The sequence below is a fragment of the Mytilus edulis genome, chromosome 4, assembly GCF_963676685.1.
Source record: "Mytilus edulis chromosome 4, xbMytEdul2.2, whole genome shotgun sequence".
Lineage (NCBI taxonomy): Eukaryota > Metazoa > Mollusca > Bivalvia > Mytilida > Mytilidae > Mytilus > Mytilus edulis.
The window spans coordinates 88,805,539-88,817,819 of NC_092347.1; the positions used below are offsets into that span (position 1 = coordinate 88,805,539).

At 31.0% G+C, this 12,281-nt stretch overlaps 1 protein-coding gene across 2 annotated transcripts in view; it reads right to left on the reverse strand.

Moving 5' to 3' along the window:
- Positions 1 to 12,167, reverse strand: part of LOC139520934 (uroporphyrinogen-III synthase-like) — a 51,470-nt gene extending 39,303 nt beyond the window's left edge. Inside the window, exons 1-5 of one of the 2 annotated variants that reach the window (XM_071314036.1) lie at positions 12,089 to 12,167; positions 9,362 to 9,478; positions 6,393 to 6,564; positions 2,602 to 2,670; positions 847 to 921 (exon numbers count right to left, since the gene is read on the reverse strand). In XM_071314036.1, coding sequence (XP_071170137.1) covers positions 847 to 921; positions 2,602 to 2,670; positions 6,393 to 6,564; positions 9,362 to 9,445 — 400 coding nt within the window. In that variant the 5' untranslated portion in view covers positions 9,446 to 9,478; positions 12,089 to 12,167. Of the gene's footprint in view, positions 1 to 846; positions 922 to 2,601; positions 2,671 to 6,392; positions 6,565 to 9,361; positions 9,479 to 12,000 lie in introns of both variants that reach the window. The other variant, XM_071314035.1, reaches the window with a different exon arrangement.
- Positions 12,168 to 12,281: the final 114 nt, after the last annotated feature.

Here is a 12,281-nt window from a genome sequence, read left to right on the forward strand (position 1 = left end):
GCATCCCAGACATTTTTTTCTGGATTTAACTCATCAAGAAGTCTTAAACTAAAAAATAACAGCTAATTATGAAAATAAAGCATTTGATTGGTGCAAATGTATTTCTTAATTTGAATAATAGAAGTTGTGGGATATAAGCCAATAAACCAGCAATCTTACAACATTTATGTATATATTTTTGATATTCTGTAATGGTTTTGATTGGATAATGTGTTATGTCATATCCTTTGTACGTCAAAATATGTACCATAATTGTCATGAAAATAGTTTTGACTTGTATTGTGAAAATAATTGTATAAAGTTCGATATTGCATGTTGGTTACAAAAGGGTGCCACTGGTTGAGATGTCTGTCCTTGTTGCTTTGGGTTTGCATGATGTGTCGACTATTATATTATCTGTCTGTGCGTTTCTCTGTAATGATTTTCTTGTGTGTGTTTGTGCTGTATTTCTGTCACAAAGTGTTGTCATTTTAGCAATATTTTTTTTTTTATCTTTGTCATATAAGTAGGGGGGGGGGGGATAGCCATAGAACCAGGTTTAACCCACCATTTATTTCTTAAAATGTCCTGTACCAAGTGTGTGGAATATGGAAGTTGTTATCTTATAGTTAGTTTCTATGTATGTCAGCATTTGTTTTTGTAGCACTTCAGTGTTCCTGTTGTTCTGTTGTTTTTCTATTATAATTGATGTATTTCCATCCATTTTAGTTTGTAACCTGAAATCGCTTTCTCTCAATCAATTTATGACTTTTGAACAGCAATAAATTAATGTTGCCTAAATTTACAACACTTAAAAACATACAATGAATCTTACAACCGATAACATACTGTGTTAAATTTACTTACCTAACAGTATACAATCACATAGATTATCAGCATTACCAGACTCTTCACCATTAGGACTGAATCCTAGCTGTCTAGCTAAAAAAATACCCAGAATATGTTACATTTCTTAACATGGAAATTTTTTATCATATCTAATTTTCAGTCACAGATCTGTTTTATTGACTAAAGTAATTTAATCAGAATGCTAGTGTTAGAGCACTAAGGGGTAAAGGATTGCTTTTCATTATACATAATCATGCATTGTAAACTTTAATTAAAGCAATTTAATCATAATAATTTGAATTGAGTTATCTCTTTTTGTCCATTAAAATTAAATTAGAGAGCAGAACAGAGGGTCTTCTTTTTTCTGCAACTTTTGTAATACTGTGGATTCATTTATTTTCGTGGATTAAGGTAAACTAACATGTTCGTTGATATTTGATTTCGTGGTTTTGACGAAGTCTGCATACGAGTCTATGGAAAAATTTGTTATTTGTTGAACATTTAATTTCGTGGTTCACCTATATCCACGAAATCCACGAAAATTGGTATTCCACAGTAAACAAAGAAACCTAAGGTGATGCATATATAGCTGTTAACTTCATTATCATTTGGTTCCTAGTGGAGAGTTGTCTCATTGTCAATCATACCACATCTTCTTATTGTATCATTACATTGTAGTTTGAAAGCAAGAAATGTTTAGGCAATATTTTGAATTGAGTTATTTCCCTTCGTCCAAAATTGAAGAATTATTCATAAATAGTTTCATTAAAGTTACTTTAAGCTTGTACCCATTTTAAAACCCAAATCAGAAATATTGTTTATATAAATCTTTCAATATGACTTAAGGGGTAGTAATATTGCTTCACCAGATACATAGTCTGTCAAGGCATAAAATGGGCTTAAGGATAAAATTGAGAATGGAAATGGGGAATGTGTCAAAGAGACAACAACCCGACCAAATAAAAAACAACAGCAGAGGGTCACCAACAGGTCTTCAATGTAGTGAGAAATTCCCGCACCCGGAGGCGTCCTTCAGCTGGCCCCTAAACAAATATATACTAGTCCAGTGATAATGAACGCCATACTAATTTCCAAATTGTACACAAGAAACTAAAATTAAAATAATACAAGACTAACAAAGGCCAGAGGCTCCTGATTTGGGACAGGCGCAAAAATGCAGCGGGGTTAAACATGTTTATGATATCTCAACCCTCCCCTATACCTCTACCCAATGTAGAAAAGTAAACGCATAACAATACGCACATAAAAATTCAGTTCAAGAGAGGTCCGAGTCTGATGTCAGAAGATCTAACCAAAGAAAATAAACAAAATGACAATAATACATAAATAACAACAGACTACTAGCAGTTAACTGACATGCCAGCTCCAGACTTCAATTAAACTGACTGAAAGATTATGATTTCATCATATGAATATCAGGCACAATCCTTCCCGTTAGGGGTTTAGTATCATACCATCATAACATATATGAGAAGAACATAACCCGTGTCATGCCAACAACTGTTTTTTTTAATAAATGTGTTTAGTTCCGATGCAAAGACCCTATAAGTGAATCAATATTAACGCCAAAATATGCAATCTTTAATGACCTGACAACAGTATCGTAACTATATCCCTTCTTAATAAGTCTATTCAAAGGTTTTGTTAGTTTTTGAGGTGAATACTGACACCTTTGTGCTTTATAAAGAATATTTCCATAAAAAATTGGATGTGAAATACCTGAACGTATAAGAAATAATAAAACTTATGTACCTGTCTTTGCTGTTGCCTTGCCAACTACATAACAAGTAAGACTTTTGACTAGCTCTGATTGCTTGCCTTCTGAAATAAAAATAAGAGGTAATAAATATACATATATATGTACACATATAATCACTGCAATCATATGGAAAGGCATTGTGTGCTATAAGCAAGGTCAGATAAATTGTACTTTTAGGTAAACCTACTACTAAGATTTATACAAATATCATAACAATCAATTGTTTGGCATATACATCAAAATTTGTAAAATATATAAAATAAAAATTATAATTGCTAAACATTATTAAACAAAATATAATTTGTAACAGAAATACATTTGCACCTTACAATCATTAAATACACTAAATATAGTTGACCTATTGCTTATAGCTTATAAGAAACAGACTTAACCAAGAAAACTAAACATTGACCAACGAACCATGAAAATGAGGTCAAGGTCAGATGAACCATGACAAGCAGAAATGTTCACTTCCAATCCTTCCATACAACAAATATAGTTAACCTACATGTATTGTTTAGACCAAATTTACACAAAAACCATTACTCACTCACTCTGTTCCCAGTTATGGGGTACTATGATGGATTTCATGGTACAGTACTACCTGTGACTTTATCTTATAAATGGTGGCCATAAAAAATATGTTCACCATGGTGGCCCTATATGTTCATCATCATACCCCCTGTTGCTTTTTTAATACACAAGGTATTACTCAAAAACTAGTCAAGGATAAAGGGAAATCTTGAATGCATTGAAGTGTTAAAATTATATAACTTACAGGTCAGGTGTCTCAGGTAAAATATACATGTATGTGTTTGTCAAATTTAATGACTGTGATTATGACAAGAAATTCAAAAATAAAATGAAACAATAAAACTAGTTGAACAAACAGCTTAATTAAAAAATAATTGTCTCCTGACTATTAGCTTTGATATTATACCTTTTATATTAAGTCTATTTTTTGGTAGTGAAGAATAAATGAATCTCATTTTCAAATATACTGCAAATATTTACAATGCCTGCCTTTTTCTATTGACAAGGTGTTTCTCAAATTAATTTTCTAAAATCAAAATGGTTTTTTATTGTAGATAGACTGATCCTAACATATGATTAAGATTGTCTTTAGGACTTAAGCTTAATAAAATTTAGGCAATTCATTATTTCTTTATTGAATAAAATATTTTTTATAAGTATTAGAAATATTCAGTACAGCAAAATTTGATAATATTTTTATTGTCATATGATATTTTAAACATGATCCATGTTTTAGAGGTTAAGCATTTCTTTTACTTTTTGTTCTTGGGTTAGAGACATTATAAATAGAAGGTAAATAATTTTCAAATGGATTTATATCTCAAAGATGTTTTGTTAATTTTACAATCAAGGAATAGGTGTTCTTCATTGACCTACAAGAGGCACAGTTTACACATTCTATCCTTTCTAGGAATTTTATATTGTCCACTATTTTCTATTTCTAAATTATGACCAAAAATTCTCTACCTTAATTGACACAATCAAGTTTACAGTTTTTATCATAAGTTATTATTTTTAGATTTTTCTTTAAATTCATTTTTCATTAAGGACTTTAAAAGTCTTAATTCATTAAAGTCCCTGCAATTATTAACTTTATCTAAAAGGCCTAGGTTGATTGGAATAATAATAAGTTTCAAGACAATTTCTTTAAATAATTTCTTTTCATAAGATTCACTTGATTCAGATATATAAGAACATTTTTCATTATGATTAGCATTTTTAATGAACATTTATCAAAATTTGATGATAACTAGGTGGACATTTGGAAAATAAGTCTTTTCGGTGATTGTTTGTGCACAACTCTTGTTTTGAGATTTGAAGAAAATTTAGATAAACAAAATTAGTTTTTTCCTAAACCATATAATGGTACTTGTAGTTTTCCTGAATAATATTAGATGTTATCAAAATCTATTGTAAAAGGATTGATATTGATCATCTTATTTTGTTAAGAAACCAAATTGTTTAATTACTTTCATTTTTTTTATTTAAAATATCACTTGCATGATTATTAGTTATTATTAATAGTAATAACTCATTTAATAATGTTAACAAACAATTGAATACAATGTACATCATGTGTATTTATATAAACCTTTTACTTAAAAAACAATTATTAAAAGTCTGTTTATTTCAAATGCTAGTCAATAACTTTAGCTTTGACTTTTTGCCATTTCGACTCAAGATTCTTACCAAGAAGAAATTAAAAGAATAAGAAACAAAACAAACAAAAATGAAAAAAAAAACAATTAAAAAATAAAAAATTTGAATAACATTAAAGACAAAAAAATAATAATAAATTAACAGAGTAAAACAATATTTTATTCTACATTTTCAAAAAAAAGTGAAATGTCAATTTTAATAGAAACCCAAGTCTGACACCTGTACAGGTAAATTTTAATGAAACATACCAGCTGAAAACTTCAACCCTGATTGATTTTAACCGGCGTTTTGCATTTGCGCCGATCTGCATTTCATTTGCGCCGATTTTTTTTTTCATTTGTGCCGATTATTTTTTTCATTTGCGCCGATTTTTTTACAGGTAAATTACAGGTGAATAGATATAAGAAGATGTGGTATGAGTGCAAATGAGACAAATCTCCTTCCAAGTCATGTAATTTTTATTTTATCATTTTAGACCTCTTCAATTAGCCATTTGTATAAATGTAATGAATTGTCAATCATAATATAGATATAGGAAGATGTGGTGTGAGTGCTAATGAGACAACTCTCCATCCAAATAACAATTAATAAAAGTAAACCATTATAGGTCAATGTACGACCTTCAACATGGAGCCTTGGCTCACACCGAACAACAAGCTATAAAGGGTCAGAAATAACTAGTGTAAAACCATTCAAACGGGAAACCTGTTGTCCCCTGCTCACTACGGGGAGATGGAAGAAGGCCTAGAAGATACACCTCCAGACCTTTGCCTTGACAGTACCCGTAGTTCTTTAACCTCTGTCTTTCGGACATCTGCCACATGTTTATGCTCGATCAGTGTTTTGACACTAGAATCCGTGGTAACTATGGCTTTACACGATTTATGGTACATTAATTTTGTAAGATATGTTGTTATGTTTCAGGACACTAACCTTCCGATATGTACAGCCCTCGATGACTAAAGAATTGACTGGCTCGTTTCAGTGTGTAATATGTCCATCATGTTACATCGAAGTTCCAGAACAATATGAATCAAAAGTAATTTAAACATAAATGAACAACAATTATAACCAGATTTTATCAATGGTATAGTACAGTATATGTACAAGTATTAACTTACCTGTAAATCTAATTAGGAGCAAATATAAAATCGGCGCAAATGAAAAAATGAAATCGGTGCAAATGAAAGAATGAAAATTTTCAAAATCGGCGCAAATGTCATACGCCCATTTTAACAGGTAACATAATAAGATAAAAAATCTGCCCATGATTTATGACCCCCAATAAATGGCCAACATCTCAAGATTGAATACCCCAATAAATGTTCACCATTGGATGTTGACCATGCAAGAGGGTGGACATAACTAAGAGGAAGTCACAGGCTGTACTGTATACATGTAAATTAACACCAATTCAAGCTTTCATCATAAGACAAATTTCTAAAAGGTGTGTGTTCAGATCTCAGAAATCTTTAAAACCACATTATCAAAGTATTTATATTTATTGGAAACATTTTAATCCACAAACAATCGGTAGACACAGTTATAATTAAATCCACTATTCATTTCAATTTCTTTTAATGAAACAAACCTTTCCATGACTGTATGACTTCCTGTGTGGCTTTAACAGCCTGTTGACTAGTAAACACTATGGAACAGTAACTGGTGTAGTTTGACAGTCTGTCACTATATTCATCAATGTTGATAAAATTAAACTTCAGTACTGGAACACTTACAGGGTTGTAACCTTCACTTTCCAATGTCTGCAAATAAAGGTAAACATTATGTTTTATTAAACTTTTTACAGTGTTTCTCTTATTTTAAAAACACTTAAACATTACTCTCATAAATATAGAGTCTGAGTTGTCAATCATACCACATGTTCATGATCTATCACTGCACCTGGTCATATAATATTTCTCGACTTAAGTCAGATAAAGGAGTAGGCCCAGTAAGACACCTTTTTGGCCTACAAATATAGTATTTTTTATTACAAATTTGTTAAAAACATAAATTTTTAGCTATTTATTGTAAGGTAGAATACTTTTGATATGCAAACATAAGCTATATTTTTTTTTACAATTCAATGCACATGCATCAGGTACTTGCATCATTAATTCTTGAAAAGTTATTGATATCTCCACATTTTTGTCGAAAATGGAAGTGGCTTCACTTAATCACATGTGTTCAGTCTTTATATTTTATAGTAGTGTTGTGAAATCGTACAGTTTTGTCTAACCGGTAACTCTGATAAAAATGTGAGGTTTCCTGGCGAAGTTTGACTTTTAATAATCAAGTACTCTGTATCTACTATTTTGTGTGTAATAACTTCAGATTGAAAAATAAAAAACTTTATTGAATTCGTCAAATTGAAAATGTTTGAAACCAATGATTCTTTATTTTTTCTTAATGTCTCAGAAAACAATGTGGAGGGTTTCAATTAGAAATGATTAAGCTTGTTACTAGTACTTGTACCATCAAGTATACGTTGATAACATTCACGTTGATTTGCATTCCCAATTTTTGAGTTGGAAATTCGTCATAGTTGAAGTATGACAAAGCCTTGCACAGTGGAAGTTGCACATTAAGATGTAGGTCTACGCAATATTAGATCAAAAATAAAATAGTGAAGTAAATCATAAAATTTAATCGGATTACTTATTTAAAGTTACAGTTTAAAAAAACATGGTACTAATAAGGTTTTTTGCCTCAGCTGATAGACAAGTTGTCTAAGATCAGATCTAATTAATTTTAAAATAGCAATCAATATACTGGACAAGTGAACTTTCAAATTTATTACCAGGACAATAATTTTCAAAAAGAATAAATTTATTAATGATTTCAATACACATATGCATCTATATCAAATCTACTAAAATTGAAAAAAAGTCCAGTTAACCTGTTAGTGTTTTTGGTATTCGATATACAGTCCTTTCAGCAATTAACCGGTTAACCGTTGACAACACTATTATTTAGACATAAGTTGTATTTGATGATAATACATAACATATATAAAGGTTGAGACTGAACATAAAGGCAGCCACTTACATTTTAGACAATACCATCAGAAGAGTGGCGTTGAATGGCATATTTGATAGATATTTTTATTATGAAATAAAATAATCAGCCAGTCAGGGAAATTATAAATGAATTAGAGAAATGGCAATAAGATGCGGTGATACTTTAAAGGGACAAGGACCACAATTTGTCTTTTTTTCAGTGGTAGATCTATAAGAATCTTTGTTGTAAGCAGGCCCGTAGCCAGGAATTTCCAAGGGGGGGTTATTTGGACTCATGAACTCGACTTTAACAGTCACAATTTGAACAGAACATTGACTTTAATAGTGCTTATTTGGTTTCGAACCCCCCGAACCCCCCTGGCTACTGGTATGGGAAGTCTGTTATCTTTGAATTTGATTCGTTTATAACTTTTTCTATTTGAGATTTATAACTTATCATACATGTACATATATACACTTTTTCCCTGTTGAAGAGCATACAATAACCTTTGGATGCCTTGCCTTATTATTGGTATTTTGTATCATCCAATGACATATATCAATCAATAATTCCTTACATCCATGATAGTCAATAGTTGGTTATCCAACAATTAACCACAGTACTACAGGGGTATTACATACCTAAACCTTATAGTAAAACTTAACAAAAGACATTCATGCATGAAATTATATTAAATATCTTATGTAGCTAAAAACCTATATGGGAGACACCTCAAATTGTCTCCCCTAGGTAACTTGGTAATGATGGATTTTTAACATCAAGAAGCATTTATTTCATATGTTAGATATTTAAGACCAAAACATGTGAATTTCAAGTGAAATTGTTTTATTTGTACTTGACATGGACACAGAGTTTGATTTTGAATGTGGTAGCTCAGTCACAGTTTGATAAGACAGTTTGAAGGGCAAGTTATACAGAGTATAAGCCAATCTATAAAGATCTATGAAAAGAGTAAAAAATATTTGAAATCCCACAGTAAAAATTGGTCTTATTTTTATATGATTCTATTTGAGATAGCAAACAATTGTATGAATTCCACTTTTGAATTCTTTCTAAGAATAAGAAACATTATCTTACCTCCTATAGATTTATAGAGATATGATTGGTTAAAGGACTACACTTGGTAAATATGTATATTTGATATAGGGTGTCCAGTACAGTGACCTATAGTTGTTAATGTCTGTGTCATTTTGGTCTCTTGTGGACAGTTGTCTCATTGGCAATCATACCACATCTTCTTTTTTATATTGATGGCATTTGTTTTCTGTATAGACAATTGGAAGTATTAAAGACTTGATCACTTTGATAGGCCGCTAGTCAAAATACCACATGTGAAGGTAGTCGGTAAGATAAATTCGTTACACAATGTGCTATTGACCTAATACGATTTACATGGGGTCAGTAAATTCCATATGAGGATTAGAGCTTCGCTTTCACCCCATATGAAATTTACTGACCCCATATCGTATTAGGTCACTAACACACCATGTAACTAATAATACAGAATACAAGTTAATTAATATGAAAAAAAATGTCTACCTTATGATATTGGTCTATGCCTCCTTCAGTTGGTGATTTCAACAATAATATAAACTTTCTTTTCCCCTCTTCTTCTAGTGCCATTCCATACAGAATATCTTTTTCATATCTTCTTGTCTAAAAATATACCATGTATATAATACAACACTCATATGACATTGAAAACAATAACTGTAATATAATTTATAGGTCAATTATTATTTCAATCAATGTCTTCCTGAAATATATCAACATAATCAAACAGTTACCTTTCTACCTCAAATACATGCTAGATATAGTATGTTGACAAATATATATTATATATATCAAACTTACTTAAAAAACTTGGAAACAGTTATATCCTGGTCAGAAGATAATGATCTCCATATTGTTAATTTTGCTAATTTCACAACCAGAAAAGTAATGCCTCATACATACATACATATATATACATTTGTATTTCTGGCTATAATCATAATTATGATCATGATTATAACTTTCCCTGATGTTAGACAAACAGAGGTATTTTATTATTAAAGTAGACATTTAGATGACTGTTTTTTGTGTTGTTGGGTTGCTGTTTCATGGATTTGGATGTAGTGTACACATGTTCTGTTTGTGAATTTCATGTAACATCCTGGTACACCTAGAATTTTCTAATCAGCATCTTTTGTTTTATGCAAATTATAACATTAAATTTATAATAACAATAACTTTAAGAAAATCATTTTTTTTTTATCCTCACAATGTTAAGACAACAACTTTAACTTGTTTGGTGACATATTCCATGCATGTTCATTTCTTGAAATAAACTGTTTAAGTGTATATAATAGCTCATATCAAATCTGTTAATTTGCGGAAGCAAATTTTGTTCTTCCCTGGCCAGGATTCAAACTAATGATACTGAGATACTGTGGCAACAAATCTTCTTGCACTATGACCAGCGCTAGACCACTCGACCAACTAATGAAATATTAAGCTTCCGGTGGCCAGGTGTTACCTCTCATTGTCAGTTTTATCTAGCGTTGTAACACAGTACATGATATATAAGGCATGAAGAGGAAATATGACAGATAAAGCTTTTGAATGACAGATAATTCAGTCTAATGGTGAATCAGGGCAAAACGCCGAACAGACCCAGATTCCTGTGATTTGCGGGAAGAAGAAGACAGACATAGTGACATAAGATAGCACTCCAAAGTTAGGTGTGTAGTTTCGCATTTTGGCCCCTGTGGATTTTTCAAATATGAGAGCTAGTGTGCAATAAAATTCAGTTTTGGATACATACATGTATGTAGTTGAGGATTAAAATAGCCTTCATTATTGGGTTTATATGAACATCAAGATTATGTAATCATGTATGCAATATAGGCTGTTTTCTGTATGACAGTCCGTATTTGCATATCCATACCATACATTTGTCCAGCAATTATTGCATACCTGCCAACTGTCACTATTTGCGGGGGATTTCCCCCATGGAGACTCCAAAATTGAAATTTTGAAAGAGCAATTTTGTCCACAATTTAAAACAAAACAATTGATTTTACAATAACTTTATGCTTATAAAAGTATGAAGAAGCCAAAAAAACAACATTAAAATGTATTTGAGGCCCCCTTGAAGGTTTTTTAGAATTATGAAAGCCATCTTGCACGCAAATCCCCCATGGGCATTTTGAAAAGTTGGCAGGTATGTTATTGTAATGTTTTTTTCTAAGTTTTTGTTGCACGAACTTTGTGATTAAATTTTACGAAAATATAAGGAGAAACACACCCATTTTTTATTAGATCATTAGGAAGATTACTGTCAACAGTTTCTAAAAAGGTATCATTCAAAGGCATTGAAATTCTTGTTTGATCCAAATTTTGGAGGGATATATATGTGACATTTTGACAACCCTTTTTGCAATATTTTATGGTAAATAAATGCAGATACACATAAAAGGAATTATATTTCACTCTTTTAACTTTTGAAAATCAAATCTATGGAAGGTACTGATAACATACATATGCACATGTACAACACAAACAGTTAGGTTAATGTATTAGAAATCCAGGAATAGGAGATGATAAAACATTTTGACTTTTTGTGGTTCATTTTTAATTAGGGGTCTAACTAATTAGCGACAACAAGCGTCAAGAAGCGATAACAAGCGTCAACAAGCGACAAGAAGAATTAGTGAACCGTAAAGAAAGTGTGACCACATAATTTATCTATAACAGATTAATGATAACATGCTGAGATAAAATTGTAGAAATATATTGGTAAATCTGGGCTTATGTCTTAGAGTGATAATACAATAATTAAACGTAATACTGGCTGTTATTCATAATAGATGATAATATATTATGTAAATAATGTTTCATTTTTTTCTATCAACTTTAACTTTCTTGTCGCTAAAATTATTTTCTTTTGCATATATATATATTCTTTTAATATTTATTGCAATAATTAATTTTAATTAAAAAAAATGTTTTCTTGTCGCTAAATAGTTTCTTGTCGATTGTTGTCGCTAAAATAATTCTTGTTGTCGCTTCTTGTCGCTTGTTGACGCTTGTTGTCGCTAAAATTCTTGTTGTCGCTAATTAGTGAGACCGTTAATTAGCACTCACGGACAAACTGACCGACACTGAAAAATTGAATATGAACTGTGAAGTGCTACCTTAAGCTGAGGACAGACGGACTGACGGAGGAACGCGACAAAAACATTATTCATTTCGAATCTACGTGCCGTGGGGTTTCACAATTACCCATTGAATGTGGAGTTGGTAAAGGACAGGTGGCAAGTGTCAAAGTGACAAATCAGGAAACCAATATTCTAAACCGAAGACATTTCCGGACGATGGTAGACAGTTTCCGCATTTTACTTTTGAATTTTTACATGACGTCTCTCTGTTTTAAAATACGTTTTTAGATCTTAAATTATTTTGAGAGTGAAAGTTC